General features: G+C 43.2%; 1 protein-coding gene across 1 annotated transcript; it reads right to left on the reverse strand.

The window, feature by feature from the left end:
* Positions 1-452: 452 nt before the first annotated feature.
* On the reverse strand, positions 453-12,736 carry LOC114568531 (peptidyl-prolyl cis-trans isomerase CYP95-like). Its single transcript, XM_028598145.1, has 2 exons — positions 12,535-12,736; positions 453-1,624 (listed from the first exon to the last, which is right to left on the reverse strand). Exons 1-2 carry the CDS (start codon positions 12,734-12,736, stop codon positions 453-455), a joined length of 1,374 nt encoding a protein of 457 aa, XP_028453946.1.
* Positions 12,737-22,238: the final 9,502 nt, after the last annotated feature.

The following is a 22,238-nucleotide window of genomic DNA, read 5'->3' on the forward strand; positions in this document are numbered from 1 at the left end:
GGAACTTCGTTCCCTTCGAGGGCTAGATCTGCGTTCTCTGAGGTCTGGATGAGTAGTACCCTCGGCTCCTCCTCACCTTTCCTGATTGGTCATGTTTGAGCCTTCCACACCCTTTGTGCGAACATCCTAATCTCTTTCATGGTGAGCTCTTGTGTTCTACAATGCATCTGCACATCGTACCGTACAGCATCGTGGAGATTGTGTACGAACAGGGATTGGAAAGCGGGGTCTTCCTCTAGACCTGGAGAGCGGCGGCCCTGGAAGTGGGCGAACTCTTCTCGTAAAGCTTACGAAGGAGTCAATCTGGCGCATGCGCAGGCCCTGCGCTGGGGAGTGGCGTGAGGCGTCAGAGTCACTGGAAGTACCGCTGCCTCTCCCTCTCTGGTGTTGACGGTGGGTTTTCCGTTGAGGCTAACTCAGATCCTTCCAGACAGAGGAACGGGACCTCTCCCTCAGTCATCAGAGTCGTCTGAGGTGCGGTAGTCACCTCCTTGTCGGCTCCTCCCCGTTGTGACCGAGGGGCGGTCCCTTTCTGGCCGAGCAGGGGAGTAATCATCCCTCCTGTTACGGGAGAGCTCTTCCCTCCTCGACCGGACAGGGGAGTCGTCATGTCTCCTGCTGCGGGAGAGTTCCTCCCTCCTTGACCGAACAGGAGCGCAGTCATCTCTCCGGCTGCAGGAGACTTCCTCCCTTCTTGACCGAACAGGAGAGTCGTCATCTCTCCTGCTGTGGGAGACTTCCTCCTTTCTTGACCGAGCAGGAGAGTCGTCATCTCTCCTGCTGCGGGAGACTTCCTCCCTTCTTGACCGAACAGGAGAGTCGTCATCTCTCCTGCTGCGGGAGACTTCCTCCCTTCTTGACCGAACAGGAGAGTCGTCATCTCTCCTGCTGCGGAAGACTTCCTCCTTTCTCGGCTGAACAGGAGAGTCGTCATCTCTTCTGCTGCGGGAGACTCCCTCCCTTTTCGGCCAAGCAGGAGAGTAATCATCTCTTCGGCTGCATGAAACTTCTTCTCTTTTCAACCGAACAGGGGAGTGATCCTCTTTCCTTGGGACCCGAAACTCCAGAATGTTCTTCGGGCTTGGGGGCTGATAACTTACCCTTCTGATGGTGTAGCCATTTTCCTCCCTCCACTGGGAGGAGGGTTTCTCTTGGTCGATGATCCTCCAATCCGGGGTGACACCTTCGCTGGCGGGTTGAGACCGATAGGAAATTATCCCTGCGGCCCGCTCGTCGTCCGAGTCGCCAGTCTTCGTTGTGAATTCTGCCGCTTCTGTACTTACCCGGTTGGTCTGAGTGTCCCCGTCCCCTGCATCTCCTTGCTGTTTAGCAATTTTCAGTTGCTTCAGGAGAACACACTCGGCCTGGAGATCAGAGTACGCATTGTGTGCGTCCCGGATCTCTTGGCGCAAGCGGCGGATAGCATTTTGTTGAGTTTGACTGTGTCTCTGAAGCTCAGTGAGCTGCAGGTGGAATCTCCGTTGCTGGAGAAGGACTATTTGACCAAGCACGTCTGGTTTGGTGAGCTCCGGCTTCCCGGTGGGCTTATCCACGTAGTCTAGTAGTTCCTTGAGTTTGGTTTCACAGGTCCCAACCTCGTATTCCTCCAGGAAAACTCTGTCCGCTGGGGGCAGACGGATGAGTGCAGAGACTGTGTCTGTTATGACTGTCTATTGACTCGGTCTGAGCTTCTTCTGTTAGCTCATGGTCACTGTGGTCGCTCATTCTTACATGCTGAGCAAGAGGGCAATCACCAGTGTCTACAATTGCTTGTCGCAACTGTAGAATGCTTGTGAAGAGGTTGACGCGAGCCCGCAGGTAAAGGCTTTAACCTGTGGCTCCTAGGTTTACGTGTTGACTGATAGCTTTCCTAATTGCTATAATCAGATCTTGTCTGGGTCTAGTAACTAGCTGTTTTACTGTTTAGGGGTCAGGGTGTTAGGCAGAGATTTCAAGGTTAAGAAGGATGCAAAGAGTGTTGTTGTCTAAACAACGAAGAAAAATCCTAGCCACTAATACACACAGATTCACAACTTCCGCTGAACGTATGCTTGGCGAGTTCACCGAAAAGAACCTAATTTTTAACACTTATCAATTTCCAAACTGTTGTCCTTTAACATTAATTCCCTTTTTCTTTTACAAAACAGAAACTTAATTTAAGGTTATGGATTGACTGTACTGAACATGTACATGGCAGGTTGCGGAAAAATTTATAAAAAAAAAAAAATTAATATTCAAAGACTATGGATTATTATGTATAATCACTGCAACAATGCTGGCTCTAACAGCCTCACACGGGGCACCAAATGTAGGATACTCTCTTGTAGGGTACAGATTGATCATTAGCAAATTATCAAAATATGTTTTATCAATATTAATAAAGTTATGAATATGGTTATTAATAACTTTATCAAATCGACAAACACTCAACGGGGCACCACCCTGTAAGTCAGGGACCAATGATCAACTGTGGAACAGTCTCATTTCTGTTAAAATCCCTTAAAAGGATTTAAAGGAAGGGGTGATTTCGAGCACAGAGCTGTCTAGCCAGCAGTTATTACAATAAGTACACAAATAATCACAAGCAACTGCTATTTAAAGTATAATAAGATTTATTAAAATGTCACAATTATCAGTAGCCAATCAGCAATCCTTCAATAATAAACTTCTATACCATTTTACAATATCACAATCAAAACAAAGCAAGAAACCCAAAAACAGCAGAGACACCTCTGTGTCTGTGCAGCGTGTGTGTGGGTGTGTGAGAGTGAGTGAGAGTGAAGGGGTGGCGGGGTCAAAGTGTAGTCTACCACGAACTACTAAAATGGCTACTCCAGTGAGCTACACCTAACTATTTAGCCTCAAGAGGGCGGTAGTGGTACTGGGTGCGCCCGGAGGGGGTGAAGAAGCCCAGGTGGGGGTTGCGAGGCAATGCACACGTTTATGCTAAAGCATTAGCTTTAGCGTACTCCACGTGGCTAACTAGCTTGGAGGTATGTGTGTGTGTGTGTGTGTGTGTGTGTGTGTGTGTAAAAAGAAAAAGAGAGAAAGAAAAGGAGGGAAAACACGATTTATGGAAACAAACACTTAAAACCTTGATCTCTGGGGTAACGGGACTAACCGCTCTCTTCGTTTTACTCGAGATTCTAACTTAACGTGGCGTTAGAGCAGAATCTGAGGTTTATTTAACGGTAAAGAGCGTTTATTCCCCGGCACACTCTACAAGCGTGCAGCTGGCTCTGCTTGTACAGTAATTTCTCCTCGGCGGGAGTATCAGTTACAGTTCAACACAACTTTCAACAATATCTGGATCAGTGATATTCTTCACAACAGCACATAGGAAGCAGCGGTCCGATCACACATTAATGGTAAACAAAAATAGCAATACCTTTTACTCATTAATAAACACCCTAGTTCTCAAATCTGCCCGTACCGTCCAAGGCAGTGGCGCGGAAACACGGTCCAGTCGACTTGCAAGAAAACGCGTTGTCTCTTTTCCTCGAAACGGGGCTGATTTACCCCTCTGCAGATTTGGTGTAATACGGGCTTCGTATTCACAGGGACCCTGTTGTATCACGAACGATACAAATGTCTCACTCGACCAGCAAATGATACAATGTTGATTCTCGAACAGCGCTGAACGATGCCTCTCCTTGCAGCAAATGGATTACCTCGAAGAACCCCGGGCTGTGACCTCCGGCTACCTTTATCTTCCCTCCGCCGCCTGCTGGTGGCGAGTGGTGCGTTCAAGGAGCCGCGGCCAATCAGAAATCCCGAACTCAACGAAGGTATGAGAATTCGTCGTTGCAGTTCTCAAGCCCTCCACCAGTCTGCCATTTTCCTCATGTCTTGGAGGTACGATCTCCATTTTGGAGACTCCTTTGTTTAGGAGTGAGTGGTCACAGGCTGGTGACTTCCCTACAGGCCGCTCTTTGGCCTCAGGGGAAGCTTCAGGCCTCACAGAATAGTCTTGATCATAACTGTTAGGTTCCAACAGTGGATTTTGAAAAGTGCTCTTTAAATAAAGATTATTATTATTATTATTATTATTATAAATCTAAAGGGGCCTGTACAAACTAAGTACTGTAAAAAGGGTTGGTGTGTGTGTGTGTGTGAGTATGAGTGTGCATGTGTGCATGTCTCTATATCTGTGTGTGTGTGTGTGTGTGTGTGTGTGTGTGTATAAGCTTCAGCCTACACCATTATGGTCAGCATAAACTTACTCTGGTTTTAGAATGTGGGAATGATTGAGCCCATGATCATTTTGTTGATGCACATATTTGTATTATTGTAAACTAGCTGTAAATGTGTATCTCAAATTGTATATCGCTGTGCATATTGTATAAGTCCTCCAATACTCACAATTTGCACCGCTGTAGGCCTACATATTGTGTAGTTATTTATTCTGTATTACCATAGTCATAGTCTGTTCATAGCCTGTACATAGTAATAGACACTCATATAGACACATATCTATATACTTATATATCATTCATACCGTGCACTCTGTATACACTGTAGCATATGCTATTTAATCATACTGTAGCTCATGTTATTTAATATGTTATTTAATCAGTTAACGCACTTCTGGTTAGACACTACATTTAGTTGCTCTGTACTTGTGACATGTGCATTGACAATATAGTTGTATCTAATCTAATCTAAAATATCCTGATGTTTTGTCCTTCACTTGCATTGGAGTTTTTTTATTGTTCCAACTATAGGCCTACCTGCCCAGGGACCATACGGGCGCAAACAAGCAATTGTGCTACAATCTGGTGCAATGCATCTCTCCTTGTTCAATTTGTTTAATGTTTAATAGTGCATTGTCCTGGGGGCAATTCCAGGGTGTTTTGTATCAGAATACAGCATAGAAAATCTGCTTAGAAATATAGGCTATATTGCATAGGATGGAACGGCACAATGTAATTTTGCTTAATAAAACACATTTGTTGTTGCCAGCGTCCTCTTCTATGCTGTGGTATGCTGGGGAGGAAGCACTAAGAAGAGGGATGCTGGTAAGGAAAGCTGGCTCTCTCGTGGGCGCTGAACTGGAGTGCATCACTTCATTTTCAGATAAAAGGACCCTGAACAAACATTCAGAAAACTCAACATTTTGGACAATGACATCCATGTCATCCAATGTCATCCACTCCACAACACTATCACAAAGCAGAAGAGCATGATCAGCTCAAGACTATGCACACTGCCATGCACAACTGACAGAGTGAGAAACTCTACAATGCTTCACTAAAGGGAAGAGGAGAGATCTCCACTGCTTCTACTACCTCCTATAACAACAGTTATACTGACTGTCCACTGACCCACTGTTTACTGCTTGTTTACACTGTTTACTGGCTATATAAGCCCATATGCACAACCCCTCCCTCCGTCCTTCCCCCAGCCTGGGCTTAGGTCTAACTTAATACTTGAACAATGGCTGTAACCCTATTACTTCAAACCTCTAACATTGACTGTTGATTTGTGTCTATCCTACAGTCTACTTTATTCCCTTATGATGCTTTATTCCCATTTAATGCTGTCTTTTTTTTAAAAACTTTATCCTTGCACTGCTATAGTTTTTATATTACTATGTCTACATTATTCTCTTATATTGTCCATATTTAATGCTGGTCTCTAGACTTCATCCTTGCACTGTTGGACTTATTTGCACTACAACCATGACATACACTCTCATAGAGCACCTTACCATGCAGACTGAATCACAGGGTCAGTCCCTGCCCTGTCACTGCAAGTGAGTCCTGCTTATACGTCCCTTAGTACATTCATGTGTTTTTTTTTTAATTGAGTATATGTTCTTTTATTGTCCATATAATTCATGTGGATTTGTTACTTTATCCTCCTGTTTATGATATATGTGCATGTTGTGTGTGATGTCTGTTAGCTACTGGAACCTTGCATTTTCCCTTGGGGATCAATAAAGTATCTTATATGTATATCCAAAAACAATACACATTTTCTATGGGCTCTTCAGGCAAACATTTGGATAATCATCAAGGAAACATTAATTGGTCATGTGACAAGGGCTGGTAAGATTTCTTTTCACAGAAGCTTATAAAAATAAAGTGCAATACACTTACAATAAACTTACCTCAAACTTAAACATCGAAAACCTTGTTGTACACAGTTTTCAGATAATAGGAAACAGAATAGAAATAAAGTGCCTTACAATAGAAAGAAATAACAGCGAATAACACAAAGTGCAGGAAATGAAAGTGCAGGGTATTTTGGGTCACATGGTTTATCTTTAGAAGGAATGCAGGTGCAAGTTTAGGCATGTTTCTCAACCCACACTTAGTAATACTGCATTGTTAAACATGCCACTAATTTGTCACTGGTTTGAAATGCTGTGACCTTTGTATTAGCGGTTTCACATAATAGAAATGAAATATAACATATGGAAGGAAAAATGAACTCGTCAGCTACCGTCTGTGTCAGCATCGAGGCTGGACGGACCCCCGAGGGCCCCAAGAACCCTAAGTTTTACTGAGTGTCAACTGTTTGTATGTATGATCATATCATTGTAAACGCTTTAATGTTATACAGGATCATACTGTAAATGACAGAGCATTCTGGGAGAAAATAATATTACAGCACTATCTGCGAATGTTACAGGTATTTACTGTTGCATCTTGGGAAAATAAGGGAAAAGACGGGGAATTACACTGCAGCCAGTATTTCTATCAGGAGAGACTTTGTTTGCAGATATGCAGAAATATTTATTGTACAACTGTAATATAAAATGTACAAAATCTTTTGGAGATTAGAGATTAAACACAAAGACCGGAAGCGGCAGGGGAGGTGGAGGGTCGAGTGCTTTGCCTGAAACGACAGCTGACAGCACAGGGAGAGAAGAGATTTAAAAAGAGTTGTAAGGCTGTGATTGGCCCTTGAATTTCGTGGCCAAGTCTGATTGCTTTAACTGAAAGTGTCACTTCTAAACAGCTAATTTGATTTAAGAATGAGTAGTGATTGGGTTAGTAAAGTCTTCCTGAAAGAATTTGCGCTGAGTTTCATATTACTTCTTAAACACAGTTCTCTCTTGACAGGTGATTTATTTTTCCTGTGAAACTTCATGGGCCCTATTTTAACAATCTAAGCGCATGGCGTGAAGAGCCTGGTGCAGGTGCTTTCAGGGCGTGTACAAATCCACATTTTCTAGTTTGACGGCATAAAAAAGGGTCAGTGCGCCAGGTGCATGGTTCAAAAGGGCTGTACTTAATGTCGTCATTAATTCATAGGTGTGTTTTGGGCGTAACATGCAATAAACAAATCTGAGTGTCATCTCCCATTCCCGAGCCTAGGCACATTTGACTAATGCGCTATTAAAATAACAATGAAATGCTGCGTTATTGACTTTAGACTAGGTTTTTGATGGTCAATGGCGCAATCACTTCCCGCTGTCTCAAGATAGCACTACGCCAAGAATTCACCTGAACACACCTCCGTGTAAGACCAGCCAGACGGGCGCACAGATGGGGGCAGGTGCGTTTGCTATTTAAACGACGTGGACGCTGGATGGTCTTAAAATAGCAAAGACTCTTGTGTCAGGCTTTGCGTCGGGTACAAGATAGGACCCCATGTGAGAAAAGTCCACTCGTTCCTTATTAATGTGAATTCAACTCTCATAACAAGAGAAAAGAAAATGTGAGTTCAAGGTGTGGACATTTTCTTTTGGATCAGATCATATAAAATAAATATCATTAATTTATATGAACTCACATTTAATGATGTATAATCTATCACACGTGGTTTGTCGAAGGTATAAAATGACTCAATGTAGTGTTTTTTTCTTTCTGTGATTGTTTCTTCTTGGGGATGAAGTTTGAAGCCTGTATTTTCTTGATGTCTCTCTCTCTCTCTCTCTCTCTCTCTCTCTCACTCTCTGTCTCTCCTACAGCGCCACCTGGTGACAAATTGAAAGAACACTGTTGGAAAAGAAATACACTAAAATACTTGGATAGAGGTGCTCACATACTTTTATTGACTCTTGGCCATACAGGTGTAACGTGAGGGTTAAATATGTGGTTGACACTATGTTGTGCTATTTCATTTTGAGATTAATTTCCATTGAATATTGAAGTTCATAGATAAGTGTTATCTATGCTAGCTGAGTGGCTCTACATCCATGGTGGTATTGGAAGGGGGATGTAATTCTTGCATGTTTGCCATGATCAACCCCCCTCTTTTTTTTTCAAAAAAACCCTAAGTGAGTAGCTTTATTTTTTCTCTCTTTCACTGTCTTTGTTTAAGTGAGCTCACTAAGATATGGAAATAAAATTTGAATCTTGAATTGAATCTTGAATCTGACTTACAAGTTTAAAAGAAAAGTAAATTATTTAGTAGGCAGATTTATTTTCACCCTTATTTTACAAAGGAAAATTTTTAGTTTAAAAAAAGTTGAACGAGATTTAAAATTACAATTTGGATGGTTTTTAGGATCCCACATTATCATTTGAAATGAAAAAAACAAACAGTGTTTTTTCAAATGTGCTTTGATATGCCCCATTTTTGTGGCATGAAAAAAGAAGTGAAAACTTTATTGATTGCAATTATTTTTTCCTTTTTAAAAAAAATTAATTACATCATCAGGAACTGCCAATACTGAAATGTTAATGTTTAGCTGTAGTTTTTCCCCTTAAATTGCTTTAAAGATTGCTTTGAAAGTCTTTATTAAAATTTAAAAAACGTAATACTACATGAGCTTTTGGATTTAAACCCAAGAGGAAGTTAGAAAACTAAGAATTTAGTAGACAGGATGGTTGTAATCCGTGCTTTTGAAATGAAGCGACACAATAGTGTAATTAAGTGTCTTGCTGCAGGGAGACATTGGCTGACCGATCATAATGTAAAAGACCTTTGCTTTTTAAGAATTTTTCCCCCAAGTCTTTGCAAAGACAAATATGAAAATATTTTTTCCCAGAAAAGTTCATCCGTTTTATCCAAAAAGTTAGTTGTGCCATTTCCAATACTTTTCAAATGCGCTGATGAGAATCTATGCATTATTTACTACACATACACATGTTCCACCAAAACAAGTTCGTTCCTGAGGCTATTTTGCAGAGGCACTGTTATTGCGTCCATAGTGCTGCCCAAGAGGATTGTGATTGGGTTAAAGAAAGTTAGTTGTGCCATTTCCAATACACTCCAATACTTTTAAAACGCGCAAATGAAAATCTATGCATTGCATTTACTACATTTATGCTGTCATATCATTGTTGTGGCTGTTTTGTTTCACTTTTGGTATATGTTGCAGCAAAGTAACAAAGTCAGAAAGTGGCATTATCTGCAACATTTTGAATGCCAACTGCCATGAAACAAAATTTCTTTAAATGCGTAATGTTGTGTAAGTGATCAAAATCTCCCAAACCTTCTCCACATGTATGCACACCAAGTTGTATGATATCCAATAAAATGAGGGATCAACGAACTGGTTGGCAAAAGAGCTCCGTGAAATGGTAAGCAGCAGTTCATATTTGTTTTTGCCTTACCATGTCTCAGTTTTGATGGAACACAAAAAGGACCTGTGCAATCAGCAGTAGTTGGTGGTTCAGTTGCCGGAAAATAGGTGGCTGTGAGCTACACTGCATGAAAAGTGGGATTTTCATCCCCGTAAACGCCTGGAAATCTCCCTTATTTTTAGCAGTTAACGGAGAACAAGTATTTGATACACTGCCGATTTTGCAGGTTTTCCCACTTACAAAGCATGTAGAAGTCTGTAATTTTGATCATAGGTACTGTGGTGGAAGTTTTTCTTGAAGCAACAGGGTTAGTAATATTCATGATAAAATGAAAACGAATAAAGACTGTTTTGAGAATTAAACCAAAGTCTGGTCTTTGAGCATTTATTATATTTTGCAAAATAGAGAAATACAGATTCACAGGTACACGCAGTACAACTGAATGAGCATTTCTAACCTAAAATCTAAACATCAAAACATCATATAGTCAAAACCTCTGTTAAGCCACCCCTCTAAATGTACCATTGTCTGACCTTCCCCTCTGCTTTCCTTTCCTAACATTAGCATAAACAACAGTTTATCTCAGGAGACAGAAACCTACGTAGTTCTCACTGTCGTAAACAGTCATCGGCCTTCTCCACTTCTATCTAAGCAAAAAGTTAAACAAAAATGAGAAGCTAGAGTTTCTTAAAAATAAAACTTCTAGGCTGAGAGTTCATGGCTGCAGCTGTCCCTCTCTGGTCTTTAAGAGTCTAAGAGGAAGGAACAGGATTATGTGGAATTAAAAAATCTTTAAACAAATGGTCAAAATCAATAATCAATAATGGTTAAAATAAAATTTGCCACCACAGTCCACTCTTTTGATTACAAAATAATCACAAAAATATATTTTACTTTTAGAGATCCCAACATCAAACATATCTTAGAATTAATCACATAATCAAACTTTACTTCTTAAGATTCAAACTTATGGATATGATTGTCTATTGCTGAAATGCTGTTTTTCAAAGAGGTACAAAAAAACAAAAACTTTTTAATAGTAGCAAGTGTTCACGTCTAAGTAAAAAGAATAAAACAAATTTTAATCAGTCTCACACAGTATCAGAAACGGTGTCCAGGACCTCATCATCATACCTGGACATACAAAACAAGTCAGAGGACTCGGTATTCTGAAATGCCTGATACTGTATCATGTTTACCATGCAGATGGAGGAGACCATTTTCTTGACAAGTGGGATTATGCAGCATACACAGATCAGAAAACCAAACATCAAAGTTATTAGTGGTGCAACAAATCTAGCTAACCAACCCTTCCATCCCCCTTGAAAAACCCAGGCCCACCAGTCCCATCCTGCATAGTGTTTTGGGACGTCCTGTGCTTTGAGATTATTCAAAAGTAGGTTCAAGTGGTGATTGGTGTCAGTGATGAATGTGCAGCAGTGTGTACCTATGATGTGACAAAGTCCCCCCTGTGCTGCTAAGAGTAGGTCCAATCCCATCTGATGTTGCATTAGCATGTTTCTCATAGCTCGCATAACAGGAGGAAATTCTCCAAACCCTGAAATCATGGCAGTCAAATTTTCAAGACTTTCCTGAACCCGATCAATATTATGTGCATTGTTCACTGTCCCATACCAAGGAAAGAATCCTGCTGCAAATTTAGTTCCTGGACTGGTAACCTCTCGCTTTTCTCTAGTAGAAACATCAGATGTGGGCACGTACATGGGATAGTGTTGAGTTGTATGCACAAGGGAAGTCATAACTGCAATGGAAGGTGTCAAATATATCATACTACATCTTCCTGCCCATAGTGGAGTCAAAATCTGATACCAATGATCTCCACAGAGCCAAACATAATCCACTAGAGACCCTATGCCGGAATCATCAGGCCAACGCATGGTGTGAGTCAAAGATGGTATCAGTACTGAAGCACTAAGATACCCCGGTGTGGAATGTAAGCATGCACTAATACTGAAATTCCCTGTTGCGCATGTACAATTTAAAGTCCGCTGACAACCCATGGTTACCCCCAAATACTGAAAACCCATGCGGCGAGGTCGTTCAATGCATAGGGCATGCGTCAAATTCTTCATAAGGCTATGGTAAAACTGTCCTATACTATCAGATGCTTTTCCATTTTTGGTTGTAAAGATAGTACCATTCGGAGCACGCACAGTGCGATTTGCTAAACCTCCACAAGGTGGAGGTTGAATAGAAGCCGAATAGAACTGACACCCCTCCTCTCTAACATCCTTGAGTGCTGCACCTGCGACTTGCACATTCCTCCCCAGCCAGTAAGGGACGCGTCACGTGTGACGTCACTTTGCCCAGGGGAACCCCGGTTGAGAGGGTCCGGGGGTTTCCTCAATATGCCAGGTCTGACTGAAGAGAGGGAGGAATGGTCAGCATTCGCCACTTGTGGCTACTACTACGTGACCCGTAGACATTGTGCCCAGAAAAAGCATCACAGACAACGCTGACACTCCCGCGTATGGCGTGGTGCGCGACAACAGAGAGATCAGTGCGTCTCGTCTTGGCATTGACAGCCTGGCCCTCATGACAATAGAGTTTATGTCCACGCCCAGATAAACTATCGATTGTGCTGGGAGCAGTGAGCTTTTTTGCCAGTTTGTGGCGAAGCCAGTGTTTGCAGATGTCGCAAACTTTCATAGTTTGCCTTTTCCCGGGAGGAGGCCAGAATGAGCAGACCGTCCAGATAAAACAGGACCCTGATGCCTTTTTTTCCGCAACGGCTGAAGTGCCGTCTTAATGCACTTGGAAAAAGTGCAGGGGAGCAGTGAGTACCAGAACAGCAGCCGGTTGTACTGGAATGGGCCCCTTGGAAAAAGAAGCGCAGGAATTTCCTTTGTCTGGGAATAATTGGATGTGAAAGTATAAGTCTTTCAGATCCACAGACGTGAACCATTCGTGGTGGCGCACACATTCAAACACGTGCTTGACCGTCGAGCGTGTGGAATTGGCGCCCCATAATGCACCGGTTGAATTGGGGCAGGTTGAGAATAGGACGCAACCCGCCTTTCTTTTGTGTCACACTCATCCATGCCGCGCTGTACTCTGAAAGCGTGCGTGCTCATGTTTGTGTTTACAGACATGGCCAGCAAGGAGCGCAGAGCCCGTTCCGCCGCTGAGCGAGATGTGTGATCGTGTCGCCCAGCCCATGGTAGGGCTCTGTTGAAAGGGCGGCAGCCGGTCACCACCGAGTGGGGTGGGAGCGGCCACCGGGTCACTGTCATCCTCCCGCTGTCTGAATAGTGAGAGAGTGGTGGAGCTCCGTGTGCTACGGTGGGCTGGTGTGTGCTTTGTGGGGAATGACTGTCATGTTGTCAGCGCATTGTTCAGTGGGAACAAGGGCTGTTATGTCTCCGGCACTTAAACGTAGAGAGACAGACATTACCTGTGCCCTGACATAGCCACGCGGTTGTGGCTCGTGGGTTGGGTTAGACCAGGTGGGGGACACCTTTATGGTCCTCCGGCTCTGTGAAGCCTGCTGGTAATGTGCCGGCAGCTGCTGCGGAGGGGGGCCGGGCGGAAGAGCGGAGCTCGAAGCCTGGGAAGACGCCGCCGCAGCATTTTATGGCGGTTGTCATGATGACGCCGCTGCTCTGGAGGAACGGGCTTCCAAGAGCCGAGCCTTCCGAGCTGCTCCGCGTCTTGGGCCGCTTGGTGAATGAGGGACTTGGCTGTCTGATGACGGGGCCCAAATAGTCCATCGGGAGCTATGGGGCCGTACCGAAGCTCGCGCCTGACGTCAGTGGGTAGCTGCGACATGTGGAGCCAAATGTTTCGCTGGGCCACAGTCATGGCCTTGCTAATCTCCGTGGCTAGCTCCGGAGGAAGGGCTCCTGGAGTGGTGGCCATAGCGGAGACGACAGAGGTTAGCACATACCTGATCCTGGGGAAAAAGGCGCAGGTTTCCGGTGGCCGAAAAAAGCAGCCTCCGGAAGCAGAATGGACGCCCGGCTCTGCTCCAGGGGGGTTACCAAAGGGAAGCCCACTTCTGTGTCGCCTTGAACCCGAGTGAACGGGGCGTAGCGAGAGACGGGAGCCTTCAGTTTCCCGGGTTGGGAGAGAGAGAGCCTCCTCCATGAACGTCCGAATGCTCCGTGAAGCACAGCCGTGAGAAGGGCGGCTTCTGAGCGTAAACATCCCCGCTCAAGAGGCCAAGAGCGGGGGCTGGAAGCTCAGCCAGGAGCGCTATGCCTCTCTGGTCTGCCGCCTTTTGATGATCTCCGGCAGATCCAAGAAGCGGTGTCTTAGCGGTGCCCCCGGCCGTTTCAGAGAGCTGCAATGAGAGGGCATTCGATCCCCGTTTTGAGGTCCAGTCCTCTCAGGGGGGAGGTGGGACAGCCGGTGACGGAGGCGTTATCCGAGGGAATCGAGCCATCGGGCTCGTGCTCATCGATAAAGCCTTCCTCCAGCGGATCCAGGGTGTTGGCGGATTGCTGTCTGTCTGCCCAGCTGCCATCCCCTCCCAGCTAGCCTGACAAGCCAGAAAAGCTTCCGCCCGATAACAGGCGGGCGCAGAACTGGCAGGAGGTGTCGGGGTGAGAGCCGGGCCGGCGTGAGCGGCGCCGAGGCAGGTCTCGGAGCGGGGATGGAGGTCCGGCGGCGGGATGTAGCCGGTCCGGCAGAATGTGGGGCAGAAGCGAACACCGCTGGAAGTCGTGCGGATCCAGGGTATTGGCGGATTGCCGTCTGTCTGCCCAGCTGCCATCCCCTTCCCCGCTAGCCTGACAAACCAGAAAAGTTTCCGCCCGCCGGTTAAGCTCTTTAGATAGCAGGCGGGCGCAGAACTGGCAGAAGGTGTCGGGGGTGAGAGCCGGGCTGGCGTAAGCGGCACCGAGGCAGGTCTCACAGCGGGGATGGATGTCTGGCAGCGGGATGTAGCCAGTCCGGCAGTTGGATCAGAGGCGAACACCACTGGAAGTCGAGTTTGTCTTCATACTGCTAGCTTGAAGAAAAAGTGGGAGATGAACAACGGGTCCGCTCTATATATATACAGTATCTGTGGACATAGTTGAAGCCCGTACTGTACGCAAGGGCGGGAAAGAAAATCTACTGCGCATGCGCAAGGGATAAACCCAATAGCGTAGCCTTAGAGGGCAAAGCCTATACGAAATAGAACTATTAACACTTTCATTTTTGAAAGCATTCTTAGTTTACAGCATGTTTTCATAAAACATTTGCACAGTACTGTATATACATTTATTCATATATGCCATTATGTTGTATATTCATGTCATTGTTATGCTATAGACTACACTATTATTACCATCAAGGACATGAATGAATTTGTTGAGGAAATGAAATTTTACTAGGAACGTGCTGTTTATTCAAAGAAAGATTTATTAGCACAAATGCACACAACACACAAAACTATGTACAAAGCATACGATCTGCCTACACAACAAATGGGAAGCTCAAGCCCAAAATCCTACAGCACCGTGAAGTGTCTGTTTGCCGCCTCAGAGCTGTAGGTAACTGGCGGCATTCGGTCTTAATTCGGTCCATTTGGCAGATGTCTGTGGTGCGTTGCCCTGTACTTTGGATCGCCTCTAATCTCGACTGCAGCTCGGTGAGCTCCTGGCTACGAAAAAGTGGGAGGTCGCACAATCCATCCAGCACACTCTGCCTCGCTTCCAACACCTGTAAAAACAATCAATAAAGACAATCAGTACTGCGCGATGCACTGCGTATGGACACAACACATCTATTAATGCACCTGAACAATAGTCACATTGACCAAAAACGGATCTAATCTAATTAAGTCTTACCCTCTTTCTTCAACTCTTCACAGTTTCTGCCTGCAATGCAAGATCTGTTGTTTCTACCTGAAGCTCCTGTGTAGATTACTGTCTCATAATATGTCTTACAGACAGCTGGAAAACAATTAAATGAGAGTGGAATGAATAAAAAAAAATATAAAACGTCACAGTAAAATTAAACAAGGAACGAGAAAACAGTAAAAGTTACTTACACACAATGGCGTCATTGTCAGCATCATGTAAATCTGGACTTGCTCTGAGCAAATATAGGTCACATTCTCATTATGAGGCGAGGTTAGTCTGTGAAAACAAAATGTACGGTTAAAAAACGGTATATTAACGTATCTATTTCCTTATACAGAAGAATGAAAGCATATTCTTGCTCCGGTTCGTAGAGCCTACAATTTGTCTCCGAGTTGTGAAGACGACGTACTGCTTCCTGTAAATTACAAGACCAAAAAAATACACTTTTATAAAGCAACTTACACTGGCCCCGCTTAGCTCTGCCTAATAATGAATCGCGGTGAAAGCAGGCAGGCACACAGCTGTGCTGCTCGCTCCTAGCCTGTTTAACATCCAAAGACAGTCATTGTACTTCTCAAGAGTTAATAAACAATACATTCTAGCTCGCCGTTTCATTAATTAATTAATTAATAATCATATTCTTACGTTGTCTTTTCCTATTCTGTGCACACATCTTGAATTGCTCCTGTGTGTTTCCTTTTTAGGTGTGTGGTTGTGCTCCCGTGATAAGTAAGAGAAGTTTGACAAGGGTGTACAGAGTAGACCACTCTTTTACCAGTTGGCCTGAAATACTCCTATACTTCGGAAGCTTTTGGTCTAACTTTTGGAGGACTCATCTGCCTCTGCTATTTTTCAAATCAAAGCAGTGAAGGCGGGGACTGGGAGGTGAAATTACGAATCCCACTATGGCCACGCCAAGACCTGCCCTACGAAGCAGCTCGATTGGTTGGGGTTAGGCATTTGACCTCGAGTGGTTAAGGTTAGGATAGGTGATTGGTTAGGGGATAGGACCTGCACAAATGGGGTTACGTTACCTTGCGTAAGCATGGACGCCTGGCAAATAAATGCTATTGAAGGGCGGGTCTTGAGTGTGGCCATAGTGGGATTCATAATATTGCGACCGGGAGAGGGGGAAGAAAGAGGATAGCAGGGGGTTGGTCCAAGATGGCGACCTATGCAGACGTCTTATTCTGAGCTCCAAGACACAAGACATATAACTTTCGGCATATGTCAGACTGACCTGCCGGTCGCCGGTCATGGCCGAGCACGTGAAAACCGGCCAGTTCCGGTCACCGGCTGGTCTATCCGTGCATCTCTATTGAAAATATATCATTGATAAATGAAGGAGTGGAACGTTGCTCTTGCATCTAGTAAGTTAATTTGCCCAAACAAAAGGACTTTTGAAATAACAACTAGCTTACAAAGTGTTAGCCAAAGTTTTGCTAACAGCCAGGACACGTGTGCTAAGATGTCAAAGAGAAATGCCAAGAATGTAAGAAAGGGAGGCCTGATAATGGATATAGATGGTGAAAATTCGTTCTCTGGTTTATGTACACCTCTACCTGATACTCCCACGAAAAGCCCAAATCCCAAGAAGGTCTGCACCAAAGAAGAGGAAACGGTATCAAATGCTGACATCCTAAAAGCCATTAATGGCTTGAATTGAATGATAATGAAAAATACAGCTGAGATTGGTAGAGTGCAGGAAAATGTCAAAGGGCTGGAAATCCAGTGGAAAGGAACTGATGACACAGTGAAGAAGAGGAGTGACCTGATGACAACCTTGAGGGAGAAACAAGAAGAGTCGAGTGGTACAGTAGGAGATGGAATCTCTGTCTTCTGAATCTCTGTCACAGTTTGTCAGGAAAGGCTTGGACCCAAATGCAGTTTGCAGACAGGTGATTTATTAAACAAAAGACAGCATTGCAAAATAAGTATCCTCAGGCAGGCAGGAACAAACGAAAAACAGAATCCACAACAGGAAAGAACAGCACGGTACAAAAAACAGAATCCACGACAGCAAAGAGACAGCATCCAAGCAAAAACACAGCAACAGAATACAATGAACCAACAAGAGACAAAGAACAGAACAGAGACTAAATAAACCAGGTAACAAGGACTAACAAGGGACAGGTAACACTAGGCTGGGCAAACAGGTGAAACACATAAGACAATCACAAGGGTGGGAAAACTAAAGACAGGAAGTAGAAGTAGACAAGTCAAGGGAGAAAACAGATTTCAAAATAAAACAGGAAACCGAACATAAGAGAAACTCACAACTCACTCATGACAATTTCGCAGAAGCAGCAACGAGGACGTGAGGAAGGAGGTGCTGGAGATCATCGCTGAAATCATCCCAGAGGAAAAGAGCAAGCTTGGATTCATGGTGGACACCGTGCACAGGATCGGGCGCCTGAGAGAGGATAAAAGCACTCCCATCATCATTCAGTTCACCATGCGCACCTTCAGATTCAAACTATGGAGAGCTTCCCTCAACGCTGATGTCATGAAGAGAAAGAACCTTCTCCTGACCGAGGATTTAACCCAACAGGAGAGACAGTGCAGAAATAAACTTTGGCCTCTTGTGAAGCAAGCACGAAATGATGGAAAGAAAACTAAATGGCAGGGTCCTGCTGCCATCATTAACGGTGTGAGACACACTGTGTAACTGGTTATACTTCCATTAATATGAGGTAAAATTCTCACTGCTTCGCTTGTTAATCTTCCCTTAGTTTGAGGTAAACTGTTTAAGTTAAATATGCCACCCAATCTTAATTTAGGGTTATTTTGTTCTCTTTGTATACAATTAAAAGGGCAATATGTTCACTCCAGCATATATTAAGACAAAAATCTTTTAGGAGTTAATTGAGCTTCCCACTTAACGGTGAGTTAATCTCTGATATTCCCTATTTTTAGTATCTTTTCCTAAACAAGTTTCTATAACCTTAAGAGACATCCAGTTCAGATTTTTTCTCTTTTTTTTTCTTTCATTATGACAGACTTCCCTTTTAGTTCCTTAAAAATAATATCTTTTAATGTCAGGGGTATACGTGTGAGCACCAAAAGGAAATTAATCTTTTTGTTCAGTAGACAAAATAATGCTGATTTGATATTCTTACAAGAGACTCATTCCATGGACAGTGATGTGAAATTTTGGAATGCTCAATGGGGCGATAAATGTTATTTTTGTCATGCCTCTCAACAATCAGCAGGTGTCGCCATTCTCCTTAACAATTTTAAAGACAATATAGTTGAATCGGTGATCTAAAATGAGGGCAGATGGATAATCTTGATTTTCAAATTAGACATTTCCTTCTTTATAGTTTGCAATTTATATAACTACAACACTAGCGCTCTAGCGAAAAATATGTTTTTACAACTCTGTATGAAACTTGAAGCCTTTAAAAACAAATATAAGGATGCACATTTGATTATTGGAGGCGATTATAATGATGCTCCAGATGACCTTGTAGATAGAGTACCTGTAAGATTAATCACACATTCAAGATTCAAGAGATTTTCTTAAAATGAAGTTAATACCTTTTAGAAAAATATCACCTGGTGTAAAACTCCCCCTGCTTCTACCCTGATTGGCATGTGTATAGCTCACAGCATTTTCATTTACATGTTAAAACCTTTCCTAGAATTAGGGGGAGAAGGGTCATGGGGGGACAACCGGCTTACTGACGAAGATCCCACTTTTCATGTAGTGCTGGGTACAGAGCACCGCTAGCTGCTGGTCTTTTTGGCGGACACTGCGGTTAAATGGTTAAATTTAGTCCACAAAATATGAGCGTTTTGCCGTGACGAAAGTTAAGATTAGGCACCAAAACGACCAGCTAAGATTGGGAAAAAGATCGTGGTTTGGATTAAAACACTCCCAAGGAACACACATTTCCTGGGTGAAAGACTTTAGTTTTCCCTGGGAAGTGAACTCTGCTGTCTGGCTTGAAAGTCCTGTATGTTAACACCCACCCATCCACCCCGACCTCCAATACAGCAGCAGTCAATGTGGTGCATTCGGCAAGAAAAACGTATAAATCATACAAATAACAGTGCTTAACTTTTAACTTAGCTTTTTGAACGAATGGTTCATGAGAACAGGCTGTAATATTTCTTCCAACCATCTGCATGGCTGTAACATTGCCCCTTATTCTTCTTACTTCTTTTTTCATCTCAAAGTGCACCAAAATGCCTCATGTTGTAATAAATCCAACATTTAAAGAACATAGTGCAAGACACTGCCAAATCTTTGTTGTATGTTTGTCTTGGAACATAATACACAGGTTGATCATTAAAATGGGTGTGAGAATAATCTCTAATAACCTTGATTCAAGTCTCAACTGGTTATATTTAGGTTGTTTTTAATTGAACATTCTGTACCGATCTACATCAACACTTTAGGTTCACCTCTTCCTCTTACTATACTTTTGCCAGAAGATCTACTCAGCAATCAAAACGTCACGAGTTGACAGTAAACACATATAATTATATGATCTTTTCGATGAACAAGGAAGCATTCTGAGAGTTCAGACCTGCAGAGTCTGCCCTGTGTCTAAGTTTATCTTAATTCGTTCATTCCATGTGTGCATGTGTGTGTGTGTGTGTGTGTGTGTGTGTGTGTGTGTGTGTGTGTGTGTGTGTGTGTGCGTCCGTACGTTTGTTTGTGTGCATGTGTGTTTGTTGCACACCCTACAAAAAGTGATGCAGATACATATTGAAATAGTTATTTTTTTTTCTATTCAGTCATGCTTGAAGTATTTCACACAGTTTCCCTTCAGGATAATGCATCGAGTAATCAGGAAAATGTCCCTCCTCCAACCTCCAGGGCTCGATACGCTTTGTTCAAAGCCCACTTAATTGTCTGTTAAACCCCCTTCCTCAAACAGAAACTGTCCAATCATAGCACAACCGACCTACATCAACAAAATCAAAAGCATAAAAGCAAAAGTGTAAGGAAACTGTAACGCAAGTCATTACATACTGTTCCAAGTTCCAAGGCTATAGAGTTAGTATTTCATTGCATAACTACATTATTTTGTGGTGTCATGGTTAAAGTTAGAAAAAGCCCCATTCAGAACTTGAGGAGGGTGAACAACCCCGGTCCTTTAGACCAAAACAATACTACACTTTTATTTCCATGTCTATTACATCAGGGATCTTCAACAGGGGGTCTAGGACCCTTAGGCGGTGCTGAATTAGCATGCTATCATGTCATTTAAGATCCTTTTGTTGACAAACAGCTGAAAATAACTGAAAGTCAGTTGGACACAGTGGAGTTTAACAAACACTTAAGTTAAGAGTTAATGTTAACCAACGTTAGCCAACATCAGCCAACATCAACAAGCTGCCGTCTGAAAATCAGAAACTGCTTTTAGCCCTATTCGCACAGGACTAGTTTTTACCCGGTGACGTCACGTGATTTCGAAACGCATGTCTGTGTTTCATGCGGTGCATGTTTTCACCCGTCTCCGAATGCCGTGTGGACTAGCCAGACCCCCCCCTCCGCAGGATTGGGGAGGAAGGTCTGGCAAAGCGAGACTATGGAATGAACAGAAGGGTTGCCAGTATCACAACATGATGAAAAAACAAGAAGCATATGCGAGGTTGGCGGTGTGACTTGAACACACTGCGCTGCTAATTACATATTATATGTTGTTTGTCCCTGTTGGAACAATCACACCATCATTGGTATTTGCATCAAGGAAATTCCTGTCTTGCTTTTTCTTTGTCAGCGTTTCATTATCCCATCAAGGAAATTGCGGCCTTTTTTGTTGTTTATGGTGTTTTCCCTCTTGGCTCACTGACACAGTATATTAAGCCCTGCTGATGAGGTGCAGTATCAGCATCCAGGAAGACTAATCTACAGTACTTACCTGTTCATAATGATGAAGCTGATCCTTTCTCTGAATCTCTTCTGGGCACTCTCCAGTACAGGTAGCTCTACTTATTCTTACAATATAGTTTATAGTTTATTCTAAATCTTTATTTGTTTCCTACCTATTCAGACTGCTTCTTCACTCTAAGAAGCATCTGTGTATTAACAGTTTTCAGGTTTGTATATTTTAACCGAAATTGTCCGTTGAACATTTTGTATTTATTTAACATTAACATTTGGAATTGCATAATTTGTGCTTTATCAGCTTTTGTCGGCAACGGATGGTTTGAGAGATTAAAGAAGTCTACGTTGTCGCTTTTTATTCTAAGGTATTTTTTAACCTTTTTGACGCTTCTGATTTGATTGTTGCTTTTTTCAACTTTTTTGAAGGTTTTGTCAGTTTTCAGAAGTTTACTTACAGCTTTGTCGGAGAGCATTTTAAATAACAGAACATGAACAATTTACCCTCCAGGGATCAATTAGGACTTATCTATAATTATTTCAAGGATATGAGAAGTGTCTTGGTTAGGTTACCGTTTTTTATGTAAGGGGCTAGCAGAGGAGTTTTGGCATCTTTAGTCAAAATAGACTTGACCCTCCCTTCACCAGCAATACATTTTTCTATGACCCTCCGAAATGATTGGGAAAAAATGCATGACCCTCCCCAACAATTTATTGATGCTTTCTGTACTGGTTTGCGCTTGGCAAAGATGTACAGTTTTTTTTTTTTAATCATTACATACATGACTTTAAATGTTGAAGTCAAGACATTAGTTTGGGTTATTTCTTAAACCTAACGGTTTGTAAACAAAGGGACATATCTCGGAGTGGATAATTGTGACCAGTATCCTGAGGAGAGCAGTCCCCAAAGCCAACGTGCAAAGGTGCTTTTCATCCTCTAATAAAAACTTTCTGTCTCGTAGTCTGTAGAGTTGAAGTGTCCGCTTCCCGGAAAGTGACAGCGGTACGGACACTTCTGCTGAGTCCCTGCCATTTCGGTTAATCAAGCCATCGCCAGGGAAGTAAGTAGCTGCTTGAAAGATGCTTGAAACCAAATGCAGTTCAGTT

Source organism: Perca flavescens, chromosome 14 (genome assembly GCF_004354835.1).
Source record: "Perca flavescens isolate YP-PL-M2 chromosome 14, PFLA_1.0, whole genome shotgun sequence".
Taxonomy (NCBI): domain Eukaryota; kingdom Metazoa; phylum Chordata; class Actinopteri; order Perciformes; family Percidae; genus Perca; species Perca flavescens.

Coding starts and splice junctions, on each gene's coding strand:
- LOC114568531 (XM_028598145.1), bottom strand. CDS start 12,736: ATGACAGTGACCCGGTGGCCGCTCCCACCCCACTCGGTGGTGACCGGC. Junction 1,625..12,534: donor ACAGCGCGGCATGGATGAGT/GTGACACAAAAG, acceptor GTCTGCCCCCAG/CGGACAGAGTTTTCCTGGAG.